Here is a 22,417-nt window from a genome sequence, read left to right as displayed (position 1 = left end):
AGATGAGTTAGCTGTGCAGTGTTTTCCCTCCTGAAAGTGCTGCAGAAAGGAGCTGCAGAGCAGGAGTGTGCTGTGAGTAGCTCCCAGAGAAATGCATTGCCCCGGGAGCACAGGGAAGCCTTCTCAAGCCCCTGTTCTACCTCCATCCAAAAGCACATTATGCTTCCCAGCTTCAGCAGGGTCAGGATCTTGCTTCTTCCCATTGCAGTTCGCGGGAAATCCTGGTCTGTTTAAGTGAGTGTAAGCTAGTCTTAAACCTCTTGCGTTGATAAAACAGGTGTATGCACCAGCTTTCATGCTTGCTCTGTCCATCTCCTCCATGCCTTAACCAAGCAAGGGCAAGGGTGTTGTGTACAGTTCATTAGACACAACCCAATAAATCACCTTGAAAGAAATATGGCTTGATACCAGTGCTTTGTTTGAGCTCTGGCTTGGAAAAGGCTTGGCATCAGGGCCCCGAGCATGCCAGCAGGCACTAATTGCCCCAACGGGCCTCAGCCCACATGTTCTCTGCCCACTGGCCCCACAGCTCCATTTAAGCCCAAGTCCTTCAGCCCTCCCCTGAGCTGGTTGTGTGGAGCACCCAGAGGGGGGCTGCCCCACCAGATAAGATGAGCAGAGTGGGACAAGGCTGCATCATCGCCAACACAGGCATGGTCCTGGGCAGGGTGAGCAGAGCAGGCTTAGCGGGGATAACTGGGTCAGCCAACAGTCCAGTAAGCACCAGGCAAGTGTGAGATGGTAAGCCAGGTCCAGGGTTATGCTGAGGAGAGAAGTCAAGGTTGAAGAGGTCCTACCTGCAGTTGAGTTCAGGTAAAGGCTGGGGACCAGGGTCTTTGCTTAAAAGGAGCAGTGGAGCCAGAGCAGAGGGGGTGCTAGGGGGAGGGATGAGACTGGATGTTTAAGGCTTATTGTTGCTCTTAGGGCCCCAGCAGTTAGGTATGGAACAGACCTTCTGAGGGTGCCCTGCCTGGATGTCTGCCTTCCCTGACAGCCAGGGCTTCCTAGCTGCTTCCTGGCTCACGCACCGAATTTCTATTCAACAGAGTGTATGACGCTAGAGGCAAAGGCAACTTGAAATGGCAAACAAGGGGCCTTTTTGAAGGAGCAGAGACAATGTGGAGGACCTAGAGCTTCTTGGGAGCCACAGTGGTGGTTGATTCAGCAGTCTGAGGGGAACCTGGGAGGTGTGTCTCTTCCCCTCCAAAGGCGGGGGATGCAGGGGAGTTGCTGGCAGCAGAGCAGTTCTCAGCAAGCTGCTCTTCCCCGCTGCCCAGCCTCACGCAGCCCAGCTCCCCATTGAATTACCAAGATTGGTTCTTAGAATAAGCAGCTCATTCACAACAAACATCTTCACTCTTTGATGTATTGGTGGTACTGTTGTTGTGGTGTTTTAAATACCTTGGTTTCATGCTCATAAGAAAACTGGCCATAGAGCCTTACTGTAAGTTGATGAGAAAGTAGCAGTAATTACTGCTCTCTCCTCCATCGGAGGGCAAACTTAAGATGCTAATGGCCTCTAGAGTATTGAGTGATTATTCACGTTGGGGTGAAACAGCAAGGGGAAAGGGCCTTCCTTTTCTTTGGTCTTAAATGCTCCTGTGTTCAGGGGGTTGGGCAGGGAACATCCTAGACTGCGTAAGAAATAGTTGCAGCAGCCCAGTTTTGGACTAAGAGGGGAAAGGATTTTTGTGTGTGTGTGGAGTGAGGGAGAAGGCAGATGTATTCCTAGAATGGAGGAAGGGAGAAGATGGTGCATCATCCAGAAGATTTATTCATCATCCAGCTTGACAGCGTGCACGCAACAGCAAGTGGGTGGTAAGTGGTGAAGACAGCGTGGCTGCAAACATTTTTGTTTGCCAGGTAAATTTGCATGTGGGGAAGGAAGGCAGGGCTCTTGCAAGCAATTTACTCCCAGAGCCTTGTGTGGGATGCTGTAGGACTTTTCACACTCTCTATTTTTCCTTTGCCTGCTAAGGCTCTAAGCTTCTACAGCAAGGGCTGCCTTTGAGTCCAGATCTTAGTGGGCACTGATCCCTTTCTGGTTTTCCAAGGTGCCGATGTGACACTGAGCTTCTGTAAATGAAGTTTTGAGGTGAGGAAGAAGGAATGAAGATTTGTAGCTTGGCCAAATATTAGTGGTTTTCTCCAGGGATGACAAAGGATGCATCTAAGGTACCAAGGCAAACCCCATGTCAGATTGTAATCCCCTGCTCCCACGCGCTGCCTTGCTGGAACTTCACAACAAAGCACAGCAGAGAGTGTTTTCTTCTAACAGCATATTTTTTTCCTTAACCTTGTTCTCAAACACGGCTGAGGTATTTTAATGGAAGTTTCCTCCCAGTAAAAAGACTCCAGCATGCACATACCAGGAACTCTTGGGCCAGACTATTAACATTCAGTAAAACTAAATGCACCTCGGCAGCTGATCCTGCAATGGGAACATTGAACTGTAAGGCATGCTTCCCCTTTCCTCCAGTTCAGAAAGGAGATTACATGTATGAAGAGCTGTCCCATATTAGCAAACTGCAAAGGTAGAAGAGGCTGATTGACACCAGTAAAGAATTGCTTTGGCCATTCAGACCTGTCCTAAAGCCTTTGAGCTGTACTTACTCTTCTCCCGCTACCCTTCATGGCCAGTAATTCTCCACCCACCACTCAGAGGTTCAAGTGTCTCTTGCTGGGATGCTGACCAGCAACGTCTGTCCCTTGCGCTCATCAGTTTTCAGTCTCTTTCAAATCTCAGCGAAGTTCTCTCTTGTGCTCCCTGGTTACTTTTCTGTTATCTGCTATTAAAGAGCTACTTGCTCTTTAGTTCTGTTGCCTACCCGTGTTTTGAATCCCCTCCCTGCCCTCCCTTTCTTGTCTGTGTGTCCATTCATTTTGGGACTGGGATCAAATCTACTGTTCCTAAGTCAGATTTAAGGTTCAGTTGTGCCCTGCTCAAATTGCAATTTGCAGGACTACAGCATTTCTGGCAAAGTACTGAGCCTCAGAAAGAGCTCTCTGAGACAGCCTGCTTTCTGATTTTCTTTGCTCTAGGAGGTAACACGAAAAAACGATACCACTTACTCCAAGCCAACTTTGCTAGCTCAGCAACACAGTGGAGGACAGTCCTGAATTACCTCTCGCACCCCAGGATCCAGGCACGCAGCAGGCACTGCTAAAGCCTGCAGCTGGGAGAGTACGTTCCCGCAAACACGTACAGCCGCAGGGAGTGCAGCCTTATCTCCCTTTATCCTCCAGCACAGAGACGGGACCGTGCCGGACTCTGGTGCTTGGGGCTCAGTTGCAAGCTGATGGACCTGAAGTAACCCTAGGAAACCCAACAGGAAAGTGGATTCCAGATTTGGGCTGGGAAGCAAGTATGGCCCTTTGGACTAGAAGTCTTCCAAGGGTTGTTTGTGCCCACTGACCTCGTGGCACTTTTCCTTCCAGCCCCTGCTGGGGTCCTCCTGTCTTTTTCCATAATCTCCTCTGAATAAACACGCTGTGAGTGGGGCCTTCTCCTTTGCAGCTTTTGTCACGAAGAACTCTTCCTGTAGGTTTCTACCTTGTGGGCCCTCCCTCCCTCTCTTTTTGTAACTGAGCTGAGCCGTTTCTTTTCTCCCCTGTTTGCACCTCTTAACTTTTTCTTCTCCTCAGCTCTTATTTTTAGCACTGCTGTTGTCCTGAAAAGTATTTCAAGGAGATGATTTGTTTGAGGGAGGCTGTGAAAATTTAGGGTTAAAACTTGTGTGAAGTGCCACAAAAAGCGCTACTTGGACAAGAGCGATCTCTTTGCCTGGAAGCGTGGATTTAAATGGGTTATTTCTATTTATTTCTGTGCTTCTCCTTCCAAAGCTCTTTCTCTGAGGCCCTGATCCTGCTGCCACAGCGACCTTTGTGTTTGCAGAGAGACCTTTTGAAATCAAAGGGGCCCTTCATGAGCATCTGCCCATCTGGAAGTGATTGCAGAACTGGGTGGGTGAAGGGCAGATAGGGAGCTTTTTGACGGCGAACTGCGGAGCGTGAAGTGACCCAGGTCCACGTGCCTATGAAAGAAAATGTGAAGTGGCCCGCATTGCATCCTCAGGGGCAGGGATACACCCAGCGTGCCTCGCAACAGACCCGTAACAGTGCACTGAGCGCCTGAGCAATCATGTAAATGCCGTTTGATTCACAGCAACCACATGTTTAGAGGACTCTGTGTGTATTCGCGCAGGCAGGAGAGCTGGGCTTTGTTAACGCTGCCCTCCCTCCCCAACTGCAGTTTGTAGATAGTTGCCTACCTCCGACGGCAGCAGTTGTGTGTCCTAAGGGGGGAAAAAAAGCCACACAAAGCAAGTGCGGGAGAGCCGCGAGGCTGGCAGGAGGTGATGCTTCCCTCCATCCTCCCGCAACCCAGCTGACGGCAGGGAGCGGGGTGGGTGCAGGGGCCGCCGCTTCGGGCGGCACCCGCCGTCCCGGCCCCTCGGCGGACGCTGCCCGCCCTCCGCCGCCCGGCGCTGGCCCTTTAACGGCGGGGCGGCGCGCGGCTCGGCGGGGCCGGTCCCTGGGCCCGGGGAAGGAAGTGACGGGCGGGGGGCGAGGAAGAGCCCGCCGAGGGCTTGAATGAAAAGGGCGAGCGGGCGGCGCGCCCAGCCACCCCAGCGGGGCCGGGGCCGGGGCCGGGGGCGCGGCGGGCCGCCTTCCCACGCCGCCCACCGCTCCATGCCGGCCCTGCCCTGAGCCCGCGGCGGCCGGGCGCGGGGGGATGCGCGGCCCGCGGCGCCGGCTGCCGGCGCTGCCCGCGCTGCTCTGGCTGGCGCTGGCCCCGCTGCCCGGCGCGCCCGGCCCGGCGGCCAGGGCCGAGCTGCGGGTGCGGGTGCGGCTGCCCGGCGGGCAGGTGACGGAGGAGAGCCTGCAGGCCGACAGCGGCTCCGACTGCATCAGCCTGGAGCTGCGCACGGCCGACGGCGCCCTCGTCACCCTCACCGCCGACTTCAGACAGGTAGGGCTCCTCCGGCTCCTGCCCCGGCACCGCGTCCCGGCGCCGGGCAGCTCCCGCTGCTGGGGAGGCGTCGCAGGGAGGCGCCGGGGGGTCCCAGGGGTGCGAGGCGGGGGTCCGGGCTCGCTCGCAGGGGTGCGCTGCTTGCCCCGAGGAGGAGGACTGAAAGCGCCGTCCCCTCCCGAGGTCCCCCAGCCCCGGGGAGGGCAGCGGCGGGATCACCCCCGGCGCCTGTTGCGGGTCCGGTCTCCCACGGTGGGTCCCGGCCAAGCTGGAGGCGATCAAAGGCTGCAGCTTGGGAGCTCTGGCCCTCACGCCTGGCGGGTCAGCAGACGGGCTTAGCCGGAGGGTCGGGTCAGGGCTCTGGCGCGTGTTTTTTGTGGGGTGAGCGCTGGTGATGTTGGTATGTGAGGTCCGTCCGGACTTGGGACCCGCTTGGAGCCTGGGAAAACCCTGCCTGCGGGTCCAGGAGCCAGAACCGTCTCTGAGGAGGTGGGGGACCTTTTACACGTGTAGAGGAAAAGTCCGTGCACCTTCAAGCACTGTCGGGGTCTTTGTCCGCGGTCTCTGCGGAGCAATTCTCACATGTATAGCTCCAAGCCATTTAGGCAGGCTGCTGTCCCTGATGGCATTACACCTGTAACCTGGGCTGCCTCTGTGGTGAAAATAGGCAGTAAAGATCCCAGTGGGATGGGTGGCAAAGCCTTTCCCGCTCCCAGCCGACCCTAGCAGCTCTGTTTTTCTTTGCTGAGTGGCGAGTAGCATTGTTTTTCATGGCAGGCTCAGCAGTAACTGGGTACGGAGCAGGGCTAGGGCAGGAGAGTCTCTGTGCGGTGGGGAGAGCTCGGGTCCCTGACCCCTGAATGGGGGTGTTTGTGCTCTGCTGTATCTCTAGCCTCCCTCCACAGTGCATGTGGGGTATAGTTAGTTCCTTAGGTGGCCTCCTGCTGTCTTTGGGAGCACATGTGTGAGTTTGTGGTGTGGGAAGCGTTTGACCAACAGCTGTCTGTGGGACTGACAACAGCCCTCCTGTAAAGGGAGCCTTTCCTCCCGGCCCAGCGTGTGAGAGGTGGCCTTTCTGCAGCGAGGTGATACTTGCTGAGCTGAAGTCCAAGATCCCACGCTTCTCAGCGGGAGATGGCAGTTTCTGGGCCCGCGTGTCATTCTTCGGAGCATGCCAAGCCTGGCTGGGTGCAGCAAGCTTTCTATTGCACAGGGAAGAGCTGTTTGCCGCCATGCGGGTGGCACGGCTGTCCGGGTGGCACGGCAGTATTAACTTGTTCCAACCCTCCGTTCAGACTGTTTGCTGAGGTGGACTTTGGTTCATAGCAGGAGGAAGCTCAAACCCATGAGATAGGAAGGTGTTGTGTCCTAACCTGTTGCGAACCTTGGAGCCTTCTGCCAGGGATTGTTCTGTTGCCTCTTCCCCTTTCGGCTACGCTTTTTGGTCCCAGTCTCCTTGCAAGCCTCTCCGATGGCCCTCTTCCATCTGGAGGGTGCAGGGTCAAGCCCACCTCTTTCTGAGATGCTAGCAGAAGCCTTAGTGATTTTGGACATGATGGCATGCTCAGGGTACTCCAGCACACGTGCAGGGAAGCAGTCCCATAAAAAAAAAATCCAAGAAGACACAGCACACGAGGGAAGTTAGAAGAGGGAGGGAGGGCTCTTAAGCCTGCAGTTTGCAAACTTGCATATCACAGCGTATTCCTGGCCAAGGGAAATCCAAGCTCGTTACAGATCCTCTAGGTAGGCCCTTTGGGAACCTGGGATGTGACTTGAGGACTTCTGGTGTCCTGAGCTGTTGATGGTTTCAGCATTTTTCACTTGCTTCAACTCTTCTTGAGGGGAGCTTGCTCTCTAATCTCATCTACAAACCAAACATAGTATATGTTAGCTCTTTTCTTGCTCTTATCCTTATTGTAGTTGAGCTGCTTTGGAAGATGGGTTTTCTGAAGGTGTCTTGACTTCAGTATGTTAAATCCTTAGCTCCACGCATCCCCCCAGCTCCTGCTGGAAGCACACAGGAGATGGTCCCTGGAAGGCTTCTCAAGCGTCAGACTTGCAGAAGCCTATTACTAATCTTCAGTTTTAGAACAGTTGGGTACTGGCTCTCTCTGTTTCATGGCTTTACTGGAAAATAGCTGAAAAAAGCCAGAAAGACATAAAGGACTGAGGAGACGAATTTGTGGTGCAGTGAGTAATGCTGCGAGCAGGCAGCTGCCTGGCCAGGCTTCCCCTTCTGACCTGTTCTCCTGGCTGCATGCAGGCATTTCCCTGTTCTGCTCTGGTGCTCGTCTCTCTAACGTTACACAAGTTCTCCTCTCCAGAGAGAAGGTCTTGAGGCTCTTAGCCTTGGTAAAAGCAGCTGGGGTTGTTGATCTGGCTTTCCCAAGCTAGATTGTGTGGTCATGCTGTGGCCAGGATGCTGGGTTTTTGCACAAACGATTTTTCCACTTCTCTGGCTTAAACTGCAGGGGGTTAGTCCAAAGGCAGATTTTATTTTTTTTTTTTCCATTGGCTGACAAGGAGCTGCTGCTAGACCAGGGGCTGGAGAAGAAAGGAGTTATAATGAGATCACGGTTCATTGCTCTGCTCTGATACTGGTGGGACTTGAACAGTGGTTGGGTCTTCCACAGAGGTGGGATTTTCATTTCTCTTCCACCCCTGCCTCCCCTCCAGAGCTGAACCTGAAGGAGTCTTGTCCTCAGAGCACACCATTTTTTTTCCCTTGGTCTCTATTGCAGCACAGAGTGGTCAGTGGGAGTCCGAGCTGGGACTCAATGTTTTCTGGGCAATATAGTAGTGAAGACCATTTCTTGCAGTTTGAAAGAACGTGATGAAAACACTTTGTCTTTTCCTGTGTAGTACTGTCAGGCACAAAATGTATTGCAAAGAAGTTTGAGGGGGGACAGCAACCCCAAATGTTGTGTCTAATTTGAATAGCATGTTCTTGCCAGTTGTTAAACAGTGGCCTGAGAACAAAGTGGGTGGTTTTATTCCAAGGTCAGTACAAAGATATAGAAAAGTTTCTTTTTCCTTTTGATTGTTGGAAAAGTTGTGTTGGAAACACAAGGGAGAAAGCATGGGTAATGGTATTTTAACGCTTGCGGTGCTAGTCCTTTCAGTTTCTTTGTTGATAAAGCTGATGTTACATGATATTCTGGGGTGGGGTTTTGAGAATTTCCTTATGCCAAGAGTCCATCTGAATGACCAGGTGATCTAGGAAAGCATCTGTCCAAAGATGGTATCTGTGTAATTTGGAAAGCAGTCTCTTCTCCTTTATAGAGATACCAAAAATATAAAAGGAAAGTCATTCAGCACCCTCTGGGAGGGCAGGAGGGGATGGGGTGGGCTCATTAAAACGTGGTGGTGTTTGTTACCCTGAGCTGTAGTGAGGTACCTAAAAATGCGTGCTCTCAAGCTGATGGCTCAAGCGTGGGTAGATGGCAGCTGTACCGCACGCAAAGGCAGCGCGATGGCCTGCTCAGCTGAGCGCAGGGCTGGAGGGCTGAGCTCCTGCCTTACGGCCAGAGCTGCCCATTGCTCACTCCACAGCTTTAGGGAGATCACTTGTTAGGTGGGATCCAGTTTCAAAAGTGGTCTCTGACAGTTACTTTTAGGCATCCCTCAGGTTGTCGGTGCTGAGCGTGAGGATGCTTAACTGGACGATGTTTTTCCAAGCATCTCAGAGCATTGTGGGGATTTTTGGCTGCTCAGTGCTTGTCAGAATCAGGGTCAAACCTTATTGTTCCTGAAAATGTGCTTTTTTTTAATCCCCCTCTCGCAGCACATACTTAACTCATCTTTATAGGTACATGAGTATAAGAGGCAATACACCAAAGTGTCTTCATTCTAGCCATTTCCAGTAGGAGAAGGGTTAAAAAACATAATCCTCACCCAGTCAGGGTAACTCAGCTGGCTGGACCCCTAGTCTAGATGCGATAACACATTCTCTATGTTGTACAAGCACAATGACTTGCTGGCCAGCTGTAGCTGTTCACCCGGGGCAGTGCAGGCAGGGCCCTGACTGCAGCAAAGGCTGCTGACAGGGTAAGGAATTGGGCCCGGGAGTGCCGGTGTTACCCAGTGCCCCGAGCAGCGCGTCCCCTTTGCATGTACCCCCCACTCAGAGCAGGCGTGCGACAGCAAAGACAAAAGTGGGTCCCACAGCAGCACTGATATCCTTGGGGGAGAGAAATTTGGCAGGAAAGTTGAATGGGTTGCGGGGAGGAAGGCATTGAAATAATTTATTTCCCTGGGAACTGCTTTGCTCCACTCAACATGATGTCGAGATGCTGGGATCAGATCTAGACCACACAGGCTTATAAGTCTTTACTGGATAAACCCTAGAAATGGAGGTTGAATTGTTCTCGCACCCCAGATGACAGTCCCTGGAGGAGCTGGCTGAGGACAGTGCAAGGAGGGAAGAAGTTCGATGATTTCCCTGCTCCTCCTTGCAGGCTAGTCTTTGCTGGAAGTCCCTTTGGTAGGTGCAGGCAACCTGGGCTGTTGGGAGCTCGGTGTGCTGATTTCCGTTCTGCCTTTAGGAAAGAGGAGCTGCTCCCCCCTTGCTGCGAAAGCCAAGGCTGCAGTTACCTCTAGTGCCATGGTTAGAGCCCGGCTGCAGAACTGGTTGTTCTCTGTTACACCAAGCGTTTGTTGTCCAAACCTAAACAATAGCTGTAACTGTACCCGCCACACGAGTGCAGGTCAGGGCCAAGGATTCTCAGTGCCTCCATGATGAGTTCATCCGGAGAGTCCCCACATTGCAAAGGCAATGTTCTGCTGGGACTTGTTCCCTGCTGGGAAATTTTGCAGAAACCCAGAATTAAAGGTGCTGGTTGTTGCCTTGGCTGGGTACCCACCTTGGCACTGATTCACTCCTGCTGGTGGGAAAGAGGTGAGGTGGCTGGGGAGGGAAAGGCTTTCCCTGAGTAGGAAAAACTTTGGTGGCTCTTCCCATGTGAGAAGCATGACATATTTTTGATGTGACAGGCTTCAGTTCTTGCTCCACCTGAGGTTGCATAGCCAGGGCAGGGAGAGCCGGGAAGCTAGGGAAAGCCAAGCAAGACTTTGAGACAGAGAGGTGAAGCAGGGCTGGGGAAAAGAAGAGACTGACTTCTTGCACAGGAGAGAGTGGTCACTGCAGGGTACATGTCTCCCAGAAAACAGGCCAGCGTGCAGCACGGTTTTAGCCTTGCTCTGAAATCCACAGCAAGGGTTGATTTGGGTTTGCTCGGAGCCAGGTAAAGGTGGGATTTCTCTCTTCAGAACAACGCACGCTATAGGAGCCAGCTCCTTGAACAAAACAACTTGATTAAAGCTGATCGTTGGCTCACTGGCTACATCAGTGCTGGCAAACCCAGACCATTCCTGTCTTTCCCAGTGGACCTCCTTGGGTATCAACAAATGTGCTGGAAATTCCTGACACCTGGAGTTTGGGCAGCACCAGAGCCCTCTTCACACCAGAGTCGCTTCCTTTCAGTGCAGTGGAGCGAGACAGAGCTGGGAGAGGGACGTGGGCCAGAAGCACTGGGGATGCAGGGGGAAGAAATGACCCCCTCTCTGGGGGACCCAAGCCCAGCGTGTGGGGATGTGGCAGGCGTTGAGGGTGGCAGCCCGGGGCAGTTGCTCTTGCAGGCAGCAGCATCAGCAGGGCTGGTGGAACAGCTGACTTAGATAAAGATCTGGCTCTGGCTTTGATGTTTAATGTACCGTCCAGGCGCAGAGCCTTTCTGATTCAGCTGGAAGGGGCTGTGGCAGGCAAGTGGGGAGCAAAGAGCTGGCTGAGTGTGTGCCCGAGGGCAGGAGGGGGGAGGCATGAGGGAGATCAGCCATGCCTTTCTGAGAAAGGAGAATCTGGGGGTGGAGGAAAGGATGGGTCGTGCAGTGGGACACCACCCCATCCATCTTTACCATCTTCTTCCCCCTTGCTCTTTCCTCCTGCAGCTATACCTCCCCCACTGCAAGACCACCTTTCCCCACCTTTCTCTTTCTTTCCCTCCTTCCATCCCCTACCAATGAGCTCTTTCAATGGTGATTTTTGCAGGGATCTTTACCAGGGGTTATATGGACTCATTGACCTATAAATCAGCAAGCACACAGAGATAGGCAGATAAATATTTAGATTAGCTGAGCAGCAGCCCTAGGTCACTTGCTTGCTGGTGTGATGGGAGCAAGGCTGGAGCTGGAGGCGGTTCATATATATTCACACAATAAGGTGCTTTGAGGGTGATACAGCAGTGGCGGGTGACCCTGTGCACTCCGAGCTTGCTCCTCGTGTCTGCCTTGGGTTGGAGGGGGGAGTAGGTGCTTGTCTCGATGCCCAAGAGCTGTTCATTTGCTCCACGGGTGCATTGTCATGATGCAAATCTGGTCCTTCCTCTTCCGTATGCTTGCAACTCAGAAACACTTAAAACAAATACTTAAAACCTTTGTCCAAACTCACCACTGAACAGGGTCACGGAATCCAGGAACCCTTTGTATACGGTGGAAGTGGCACCTTGGGATCTGAGCCCATTTGGGAGGGAGCTTATCTCTGCCTGGACTCGGTGGGGTAGCTGGGCTCTGGACCTGGGAGGCAGAGCGAGGGACCTGCAGCTGTGTGGGATCAGTTGGGAGCTCTGGACCGTTTGCTGGGGCAGTGAGAGCTGTGAATCTCTCGTATGTATCAGCCATGAGAAGGAAAGAGTTGGGTGTCTGAAGGCTGATTCTTAAATCAGAGGATTAATGAATTGGTCAGCACGTTCTCGTTTTACAAAAATTGCCTCTAACCTGGGAAGCCCTGCACTGTTTTTAACCTCTTGCCTGTAGAGGTTTTCGGCCCGAGTGCAAAACATGGCTATCCCTGTTTGCTTTTTCCAGACTGAATGCTGATTGTACAAAGTGAATTAAAATTAAATCTGCAGCTGAAGAATATGCCAGGGTCAGCACTAGTTTTAACTAGTTTTAGTCTACTCATCCTTGGGCCTTGCGCAGTGTGGGAGCTCTCAGCAGAAGAGCTCAGCTAGAAGGCAGCTGGACTAAAGGCAGATGGGAACATGGGTCGTTCCAGTGATGCCAAGGTCTCAGTAAGAATTCTCCCCATTAAAGCAGTTAAAAAATAATGATTCCGTAGTAATTTCACAAGCATTTTTGGTATCTCTTTCTTCCCAAACATCCTTCATGTCCTGCTTTTGTGGTGAGTTTTCAGTCAACAAATGCACCCAGCAAAACCCTTTCTCCTGTTCTGGGGAGGGAAACGCATCCCAGATTGCAGCTGTTCTTTCAGCTGTCCAGATGTGGACTGAATTGCATACTCTTTTCTCTTCTGGACATGGAAGAGAAGGCAGGGAATAAATGGTGGGCTGTATGAGCTAGTCTGCAGAACAACTCGATGTGGGCACTGCTTAGAGTTTGTAGAAAAGAGAGAGACTTCCTTCTTCTCAGGGCAGAAAGAGGGTTGGAAGAAGCTGAGCTTATGAGCTGTACAACAGGAATAGCTCAGCAGGCCAGGAGGAGAGGAATGATCGTAGCAGCTTGGCATAGCTTCTACTTGCTGGTCCCTAGCCACCAATATCTGTCCAGCTCTCTGTGGAGGACGTTGTTAAGAGCGATGGCTGCGGGTGGGTGCCAAAAGGCAGTAATTGCTCTTCATACTGAGAAGGAGGCACCGTTCCGATCCACCTGCTTAGCCCTTGTAGTAGTATGCTCTGACACCAAGACAGGGGATGGCGGACTCCTACAGTGTGTACAAGTGCCCCTGAAGCCAGATGAATTGATACCTGCATAGAAATCAGTGTTGATTTATGCCAGAACAGGACATAGGGAGGTTTTGCTGTTGAACAACGTATTCTGTGAGTCTATGTGAAGGTAAATATGACTGTTTTCCAAGCTGGTTTTGGAGATGTACTACAATCCATGTCAGAAGCTCTCTATATAAAATGCCAAAATTATTGTCCTGGGCAGAAAAGGTGGTCAGCTGCAGCTGGTCATAATGGGTTCCTTCTGGCTTTAACAATTTGACTTTCATTTCTATTCCACATGCTGTTGGGTTCAGAAATGAATAATTTGTTCTTCAGGATACCAGTTGCTCAGAAGCAAGTGAGGGAAGGCAGCAGAGGAAACTTGGGACTGCTTGCTCTAAGTAATGCATGGAGATAAGGGCTATGTGGTATTTGTTTAACAAAACAAAATGAGACTCCTTGGAGGCTTGCCTCCCTTCTTGGTAAAGGATGGAAACCCCCAGCTGTTGTTTGAGGGAGCCACGGATGTGGGATGTGACCTGGCAGCGATTTGTCCTTGCCACAGCGAGATTGCGAAACCCCTTATTTTTTTACAGACACCAGTTATTATGCTGCAGGCTTTTGGGTGGGATTGAACCTGGGACTACACCCCTCTGCTCAGGTAGCAGAAGTATGAGACCTTTGACTTTGTCTTTTGACTGGAGAGCCTTTCTCTTTGACCCTGACTTCTCAGTTCACCCCACTGATGGCAAAGATCTGTGACTCTCACTCTGTTTGTTTATCTCTGCCAGGAGGTGAAGATCTTCCGTGCCTTAATTCTAGGGGAGCTGGAGAGGGGCCAGAGCCAGTTCCAAGCACTCTGCTTCATCACACGGCTTCACCGCAACGAGATCATCCCCAGCGAGTCTATGGTAAAGCTGCGGCAGGTAAGAGGCACCCTGCAGCTGGCTTGAGTGCCAGCTCCATCCTCCAGCCCATCCAGGGTTTCTTAGAGCCGTCCTGCTGGGATACTCTTCCCAGGCAGCTGCCTGGTTGTTCAGCTCTTAGACCCACCTTTGACCACCCCTTCTGCTTGAGGGACTCGGTATTAAACGAAGTTCATCGATAGTATTGATCCTGTTCTACTAATAAACTATAACGAGGCATGATTTAGTTAAGCCTAGCCTGTATCAAAGGGTAAGTGGATGGCTAGAGCAATCACCATGAAAACCCCTGCCCCACATTGCCCGATGAAGTAAGTACTGATTTGGGACCATCTATCACAACAAAGCATTGATAAACCATCACAGGCAAATCAGAGCAGTGATAAACTATCATCACTTTCAGCATCAACAGGAAGTTTTTAAAGTGCTTTCCATCCGGATAGGATGCAGGTGCATTTACAGAGGAGCATCCATTTGCATATCTTCTTATGTTGGTGTGAAATCATGACATGCTATAAGGAATAATTTGTTGCAACCAGGATTCAAGTTTTTGTTATTTCATCCTCTGCAGAAAAATCCCAGGACAGTGCGGCAGGCTGAGGAGGTGCGGGGCCTGGAGCATCTCAGCATGGATGTAGCTGTCAACTTCAGCAAGGGGGCCCAGCTGAGCTCTCACATCCACAATGTCTGTGCAGAGGCCAAAGAAGCCATTTACACCCGAGAAGAAGATGTCAAATTTTGGCTGGAGAAAGGTAAATTTCCTTTGGTTTCATTGGAACTGCTCCTGTCAGCAAGTTGGCACTCTGCTGTGATCTCTCCTGCCAGGTTTCTGGTGATCAGCACAGATCATTTTGGCTTCTCTTTCACTGTCTTTTATGGTGGATAAGTCATGTGTATCGCTTGCTTGCATGTCGCGTTGCACTAATCTGTTAGCATATCTGACTTCTTTTGGTGGTGGTCTCCTAGTGAACCTAATTAGGCAGGTATTTTCAAGGTAACCTTTCACTTGGTCAATCACTCAAAAGAAATATGTTATTTACACACTTTGTGTATCTTTTGGCTTACTCTCCCCAGGGTCCTTTCTTCTCCCATGGTTCCTATTCAGACTCGTGTCCAAACAGCCCCTGGAAATGCACTCTGTCTGACCTCATTCTCCTTGACTGTCCTGGAGACTGTGCAGAGAGAGCAACGCTCGCTTTGGTGGCTCTCTCCTTTGGCCTTGCCTTTTGGCAGCGCCCTGAGCAACATCTCTCTGCTTTCTCCCGCAGGGGTGGATGGCTCCATGTTCGAGGTCCTGCCACAGACATCTGATCTCCCTGACCTGCAGCGCTGCAAGCTGTGTGCAGACCGCTGGAAACCCTGCATTTGCAGCTACTCGCTGAGCATCGAGTGGTACCCGTGCATGCTGAAGTACTGCAAGAGTCGCGATGCTGGGGGCAAGGTTTCTTCTTACAAGTGTGGCATCCGCAGCTGCCAGAAGGGCTACACCTTTGATTACTATGTGCCGCAGAAGCAGCTATGTCTCTGGGACGAGGAGACCTAGCAGAACCAGGCCAGACCTTTTTGAGGGGCAGCTCATCTGCCTCCTGCCACCATTCATGATGCTAAGGGCCTCCTGGAGCTGGCTGCTCCAGAGAAGGAATATGGTTCACAGCGGTGCCTTGTACCAGGAGAGCTCTGTGTGTGTGCCTTTCCTTCTGGTTCCTCCCCACCCGATGCTGCCTCATACTGTGATAAGCAGGCTCAGCTCACTGAGCTCACGTTGATGCTCTCCTGCCAGCTGCCAGGACATCCAGCTTCCTGGAAGAAGCAGGAGATGGAGGTTTCTGGGGTGAAGCACCGGGAGGGGTGTGTTTTCCCCTACTCTGGAGTTAGCAGATGTGAAAGGGGGCAGCTCTGATCTGTTACCAGCCTCGAGCATCCTGATGAGTGGTCAGGGCAGGGAGAGAAATGGTCCAGATGACCTGGGTTGTCAAACACCTCTGCTGCCGAAGAAGCCCCTTCACTGACTTCGCCACCTCCTGGTGATACCACGGCATTTCCCAGTGGGAAAACAGCTGATTTATGGGACCACATACCCTGAACAAGGAAGGTATGAAGCCTACCCAAAGCAAGAGCCTGCCTGTAGCTTTTTCTAGCGTCCGACTGGCTATTATATCCTTCCTGTGGCTAGAAGATATAATGGGGGGATATATCCCAGCAATGACTTTTGTTCCTAAAGGGCTGGTAATTAGGGCTCTAATTAATCCCTGTTTAGACTAGCGAAGGCCCAACTTTTTGTGTTGGTCCTGTGACTCTCCCACTAAGAAAGAAATATCTAGAGACTTGTGACTATCATCATAACATTGTGGTTGTGAGGGGGGAGGATGATCCCAGGTGGGTTCGCGCTGTCGTTTTGAAGAAGACAACAGTCTACATCTACGTCCAGTTTTATGTCCTACTCTGCCAGCTACTCACAAGAAGCTCTTAAATAATTGTACTGCTTTGCTGTGCCTTGGTTTCCCCTATGTGTAAAACAGGGATGACTCTGAAGCTGACCTTGGCCCTGGTATATACCTGGAGGGCATCAGACAAAAAGCACTGCAGGAGTGCTGCCTGGTTCCTATGTCCTCTTCCACTCAAGTTACAGCAAGCAGGGAGGGGAGACAGGCTGTTGGGGTCATTGTGAACCCCTGTGCCTCCTGGTGAAAAGCCTTCACAATGTGCCTTTTTGCCTAAAATACAGGAATTTTTGACAAAAAAATAATTTGGTCACAATTATTTTTGTATTGATCACTTACGGGGGGAGAAGGGAAAGGTATTTTAATATTGCAACATGAAGTAAAACACACTTGAAATGATTTTTTTTTTTTTAAAAAAACAAATTATTTATCATTTGTAAGGTAAAATAAACTGATTTTTTTAAAGCATTCCTGGCCTAAAAGATTCTCTGTGCATCATAATCTATGCGTGATCCGGTTGTTTGGGTTCTTGATTAAGAGTTGCTCCCTTACGGGTAAGTCTCAAGCCTGCACCTAGGACATTGAAGACCCATGGATGGGCGGGAACATCCTGCTGTTCGGCATGACCCCAGCACTTAGCAGTGTGGTCCTACATCTCAAGCATGCTGTCCACCCAGCCCCTCAGAGACAGCTTTGGCTCATCTCAAGCAACTGTGGAAGGTTCGAGCCTGAGCTCTGGTGAAGTGGAAGTCTAGCGGTAGAAGCAGGTCCTGGGGTTAGGCAGGCTGGTGCCTGCTCTTCTCCCCAAGTGATGGTGGGGTCCCGTGAGAGGATGTTATGCAGATGTGCAGCTGCACCATGTGGCTGGAGGCTGGTCTGGGTCCTGCAGCCTCAATAAAGTAGTCTTTGTCTATTCCTCTGCAGCTACAGCTGAGATGAGGGTGGCAGAGTTTTGGGCCGGCTCAGAGCTCAGCTGCGGCTGCTCGAGGGAGAAATGTGGAGTGCTGATTCCCCCTAGTGTGGTGAATGCAGAGATGGGACTTTTGCAGCCTCGGTCCTTCTCCGCTTGAGCCACTGAGGCAACTTACCCTCTTACTGCAATTTCTGGGAAAGCTGAAATTGCTGCTTTTTCACTTACGTGGTCAGCATTTGCAGGGGTGTGTTCTCTGCTGCCTCAGCTCCTGCTGGAGCAGGACACCGTGGGACTTTGTCCTCGCTTGCTGGAGTTAAATCCAGCTGCGGGGCAAGGTGGGCTGTGGGCAGAGTGGGAGAGGATTGCAGGGCGGCTGCGTGCCTTTCTGCAAGGAGCCCTGCGTAGCCCTTTTCCCCTGTTACCTCCAGTACAGGCCTGCTGGGAGGGGACATGAGCTTGCTCTGGGAGCACTGGGTGAGCTGGAATGTGCTTATTTTGTAGCAGCGAGGCTCTGGGGTGCCCGGATCATAGAGACACCTCAGCCCTTCCCCGGTTCTTTTGGCAGCACTGAGCCGAGGGCCGCCTCGGGAAAGCAGCATGGTGCACGGCCGTACCAAACCGTCGCCTCGGCTCTGTGAGATGATGGAGGAGCCTTTTACGAGCTGGACCTGTGTTCAGCAGTGCAGGTCGGAGGGTGTTTTGAGCTCTCTGTGTGCAGCAGGGGCCTCGGAGGGGTCCGAAAGCGCGGTCAGCGGTGTCGGGGCCCCGGCGCTGCCCGGCCCCGGGGATGGGGGGTCCTGCCCGGGGCCCGGCGGGGCACGGCCGGCGGTGCAGATTTCCCGGCCTCCACAAGTGGGTGCTGGCGGAGCGCGGCTCTGCTCGGCGGCGGTGAGGGGCGCCCGGGGGCAGGGGCTGGCGGCGGAGCCCGCTCCGGGCCGGAGCGGCGGCGGTGGGGAGGCGTGCGGTCCGTGCCCCGGCTCACGGCTGTGCAGCCTGGTCCCTGCAAGGTTTCAGCCTTCCTAGAGGAGAACTGCACTGCAGTGCATTTGCCTTTCCAAAGAAAAACCTTTTTTCTTGATGCACTGAAATAACACCCTCGAAAAGCAGCTGTTGCAGGTGGAGACAGGAGACCTTCCTGGCATAGAGAGAAGGCGCAGTTGGCACGGGTATAAATCCTTGCTGCTAGGAAAAAGCAGTGGGAGATTTTGTAACACCTTTCTGCAGTTCGTGCTTTCAGGGCCCGTCCAAAGGCCATACTCCATAAATCAAGTGCTATCTATCTGCAGAGCTTATCTTCCTCTAAGAGGGGAATAAACATTGGCAGCAGGAGTGGAGGAACGCATGCATGCAGTGAGGATGAGAGCGGATGGATCATTCATTGATGGCCACGGACAAAAAAAGCAGCATATCTGCTGGCATCTAGGAGTGATCATCTCAGGACAGAGTTAAAGCAAATCTGCCTTTGCCTGGAGAAGGTGGTCGTATTTCCATAGCAGAAAGGAGTGATGATGCTGTGATCCCTCCCCTATTTTTTCTCTCCCTGGGTAGCAGAGGTGTTTCAGGTAGCTTAAGAAGGCTGTATTCTCTCTTGCCTGCATAGCACATCACTGAAGCCAAGGGTACCCAGGTGAAGGGCTTTGCTCCCACAACCTTTTGGGGAGAAAAGCGCCTAAATATTAATTTTTTCCTGCTGTTCCATTGACCACAAAATAATAGTCAGAAAAAGCAGATCCCACCAGCTGCAGAGCGTGGCTGGAGGATTCGCGGCTGCATCTGGCAGCGCCTGCAGCGCCAGGAGAGGGCACTGCGGCCCTGCCCATGGCCCGGCCAGCATCCCCGGCCGGAGGATGCCGGGACTCCTGCCCGGCGGGGGGTGCCTCCGGGGGCCCTGCCTCCCTGGGGCTCCGGGACAGGCTGCTCGGCTCTGGAGCAAGGGAAAAGCACCGGGAAAAGATCGGCGTCGAGTGAAACTCCCGACTGGTGTACAAAACGTGCTCTGATGTGGGGGGAAGGGGAGCTCTCATGGTCCCCAGCCTTTCCAGGGCCTTTCTCCTGTGCCCCAGAGGCTCTTCAAGCTGGCTGGAAGCCACCAGCAAATCCAGGTTTGACACAGTGAAGACACCTGATCGGGTCAGTCTTCAAGATGGGGAAAATCCAGATGGGGGGGTCATGCTGAAAACACTAGAAAACAGACCAGCAGCTGCCCAGGAACGCCCCGAGGATCAGGGCCTGAATGGCTGGGGCTCTGCCACAGGCTGGGGATCGGTGGCAGGAGTCCAGCCCCTCCAGCAGCTCGAAACAAGTTGCCTGCGCAAACCACCCCGTGTCACCTTTCTGCTTCCTGGAGCAGCGCTAAACGCAGCCCGCAGAAATCTTCTCGCGCGCCCTGTCCTGCAAACGTTAGTCTGACTTGGGAACTTCCCTTTCTCCCTGCTTTCCCCCTTCTAGTTCTCCCCTCACTTTTCCCCTCTTTTTCCTTGTTAGAGTTTCGTTTAACACGTCCACCCTTTCCTCCCAGCCTGTTGCCCTCTCCTGAGGATGTCCTCTCTGACCACGCAAGCCGAGGACAGGCACTCCAGCCCCATAACGTCGGACTGGGTTGGAGGTGAGGCTCACGAGCCTGCCCACCCACCCACCCATCTCTGCGGAGAAACCTGTCTTTCCAGGGAGGGAGAGCAGTATGTGGGAAAGCTGAGAGCCCTGGAACGTGAATTAGCCAGGGAGAGATGAATGTGTGATAGCTTGTACCTGGCAGCTACCAATTGAGCGTGTTAACACTTTCAGGAGGGGGTTGAGCAGCGCTGGAGCTCAGGCGTTTAACACAGGCGTCCTGCTACCCTGGGCCATGGTAGGGGTCATCAAGGTAGCGCACGGCAGGGACAGGGAGCAACCACAGTGCCTGGGTCCATCAGGGTGACTGTTGGTCCCTGTCACAGCACAGAGCGTAGGCTGAGGACCTGGCCTCTGGCAGCTTCCTACCAAAGAAGCCAACGTTAGGGGAATTTTTTTCCCTGGCTTCCTTGGAAGCCAGTTAAATGCTGCAGCTTTGAACAACATGGAGGAGGAGGAAGAGGCTGTCTGCCACTTCTCTTCTCTTCTTGAGGGACTGATGTACCGCACAGAGCACAAGTCAGGAAAGAGGAGTCTCCATGTGCTGATCCTAACTCTGCCCTGTGTCTTTAGCCAAGTCAGGTTACCTTTCTGCTCCTAACTTCCCTTTTTGTGCTGATTGTTTCATATGGCATCACTCAGGTTCAGCCCAGACCTAGGGGATGCAGAGACTCAACTGCACAGGCTGCTCTCATGGCTCACTCTGAGCAGAACCCAGGGTTTATCTGAGCGGCCAGAAATGAAGTGAAAGGGCTGTTTACTGGAGGGGCCGTTCCCGCAGCTTGGATGCCTTTCCTTCTGGATGCCGGTGGCTGCTGCCCAGCCCGGCTTGATGCCTTGGCCTCTCTTACCCATGCATGGCAAGAGGCAGAGCCAAAAGCCTGTCCACGAGGGGACAAGTCGGATCTGGGGCTGATGGCGGATCCCTCGCAAAGCCCCCACTTGCAGCCCAGCAGGCAGGTGCTGCGGGGTGTATCGGTGCAGCTGAGGGCGGGCAAACTGCCTTCCTTCCTCCCTCCTTCCCACCCCACCCCACGCCCTGGTAGCGCTGCAGGGACTCATCCATTCCCGAGTTACTAATATGCAAATGGGCGCTTTTGCATGGGCCGGGCGCCAGGCTGCTGGGTGTCAGGGCACCCGAGGGAGCCGGAGGTGGGGCGAGGCGTGGCGCGGCGCCGCATGCTCACCTGGCCCTGCATGGCAACAGGCAATGGAGCTCTAGGTCCCTTCGGGAGCGGACCCACGCCCGGTTTGAGAGGCAGCGGGTGGCAGAGGAGGGAGGGCAAACTGGCAGCCCCTGGCAACCTGGGGCTGACGGCAGGAGGCTGGGCGCACCGCGGATTTCCCTCCACCAGCAGGATGGTGAACCTGGAGTCTGTGCATGCAGGTAAAGAGCACTTGAGGAAGGCTCGGGCTGGTGCTCACCACGTAGCTGAGACCGTGGACTTGGGCAGGAAATGGGATTGCTCTGATTCCTGTGACCTTTCCTCCCTCTTTTCCCTCCTCTTTTCTCCCGCCAGAGTCGGCTATCACAGCCAGTGCCTGGTTAAGTGCCCACATTCCTCCCTGGGGATGGATGCTGTCCTGATCCTATTTAGAGGACTGCCAAGCCATGCCCATAATATGGGCACACCGCTCATGCTGCTAGCCCTAACGTGGGCTGGGGAGCAGAGTGCGGAGGTCTCTTGGGTACCTGGAAAATGAGCATTTAGTGCCTGGCCTGTGGGTCCAGTCATTGGGATAAAGCTGGGAGGAGTGCGAGGGGATAAATTCACAGAGGGATGTGGCAAGGGTGGAGGGGGCGTGTGTGTGTGTGTGTGAGTGAGATGGGACATGCGTTGGAAGGAGAAAAGTTAATGACAAAGAGGGAAAAGGAGGGAGAAATGAATGAGGAGGGAGCTGTAGGAGGCTGGGCTGAGTGAGGAATGAATGAACAGGGATACTCGGAAAGAGAGAGACTCCTTCCAGAGGGTCTGACCCAGAGGTACAGCTTAGGTGGTCTCACATCTTCTCTGAGCAGACCTCCCCTCTGCAATTAGCTGGGGAACAAGAGCAATCACTGCCAAATCCCTTGGGGCTGTGCCAAGTTCTGGCTTGCCCTGACAGAGTGAGTTTGGCTTCTGCCCTCAGCTCAAGCCCCTGTGCTGAGGGGAAGGACTGTGTCCCCGGGCACGCTGCAGCTGAGGGAGACACTGGGGTAGGAGCAGAGCGGCAGCGAAGGCCAGATCCTGACAGCCCATTCTGCGGCAGGGGCAGGCGGCAGGGTGTTGGCGGTACGGGAGCCATGTGCCCTGCTAGTGACCTGTGTCTGGTGCCCTGTGCAGCAGGAGATGCTGTGTGTTGTCTCCAGGTTTGGAGGGGAGGGGGCAGATACTTCCATCAGTCTGTCCCAGGCTTGTTTCCTTTGCATACCTATTTGCATGCTGCAGCGAAGCTCAGGCGTTTGGTGGTCCTGCTGTGCAGGGGAGACTTAGAGGTCCATGCCCAATGCTTGCAGTCTCTCAACAGGCCCTGCCTGCATGTGGGCTCACCAGCACGCCTGCAGGGCAAGGCAGATGCTGCGGCAATGCCATCACCTAACACAGTGCCAGCCTGCAGCGGGCTGGCAGACATGGCCAAAGCCTCTGCTCCATGGCTGTGTTGTAACCTCTCCATGGCTCTGGGATAACCCCTCTGTGGCCAGCCGGCACCCCGCTGAGCAGGCTGGCTCCCTGTGCCAGCCACGGGGAGGGCAGCTGGGGAGCCCCCGGCACTGCGCAGCCGGCCACGAGGAGAGGCTGCGGGAGGCTCGTGGTCTTGGCTCAGTGTGTGAGCCTGACTAGTCTGAGCACCTGCGA

General features: G+C 53.3%; 1 protein-coding gene across 1 annotated transcript; it reads left to right on the top strand.

The window, feature by feature from the left end:
• The first annotated feature begins 4,735 nt into the window (after positions 1-4,735).
• Positions 4,736-16,525, top strand: OAF (out at first homolog). The gene is made up of 4 exons (XM_009469581.2): positions 4,736-4,972; positions 13,485-13,619; positions 14,188-14,368; positions 14,885-16,525. Exons 1-4 carry the CDS (start codon positions 4,736-4,738, stop codon positions 15,157-15,159), a joined length of 828 nt encoding a protein of 275 aa, XP_009467856.2. The 3' UTR covers positions 15,160-16,525.
• Positions 16,526-22,417: the final 5,892 nt, after the last annotated feature.

The sequence above is a fragment of the Nipponia nippon genome, unplaced genomic scaffold (assembly GCF_047370975.1).
Source record: "Nipponia nippon isolate SJK-2023a ecotype South Korea unplaced genomic scaffold, ASM4737097v1 scaffold_28, whole genome shotgun sequence".
Lineage (NCBI taxonomy): Eukaryota > Metazoa > Chordata > Aves > Pelecaniformes > Threskiornithidae > Nipponia > Nipponia nippon.
This window is presented reverse-complemented; position numbering and strand designations above follow the sequence as displayed.

Bases quoted from the DNA above. Each gene is read 5' to 3' on its own strand.
- OAF (XM_009469581.2), top strand. From the start codon at position 4,736: ATGCGCGGCCCGCGGCGCCGGCTGCCGGCGCTGCCCGCGCTGCTCTGG. The intron at 13,620-14,187 runs GTAAGAGGCACC...CATCCTCTGCAG, and splicing joins CTATGGTAAAGCTGCGGCAG to AAAAATCCCAGGACAGTGCG. The intron at 14,369-14,884 runs GTAAATTTCCTT...TTTCTCCCGCAG, and splicing joins CAAATTTTGGCTGGAGAAAG to GGGTGGATGGCTCCATGTTC.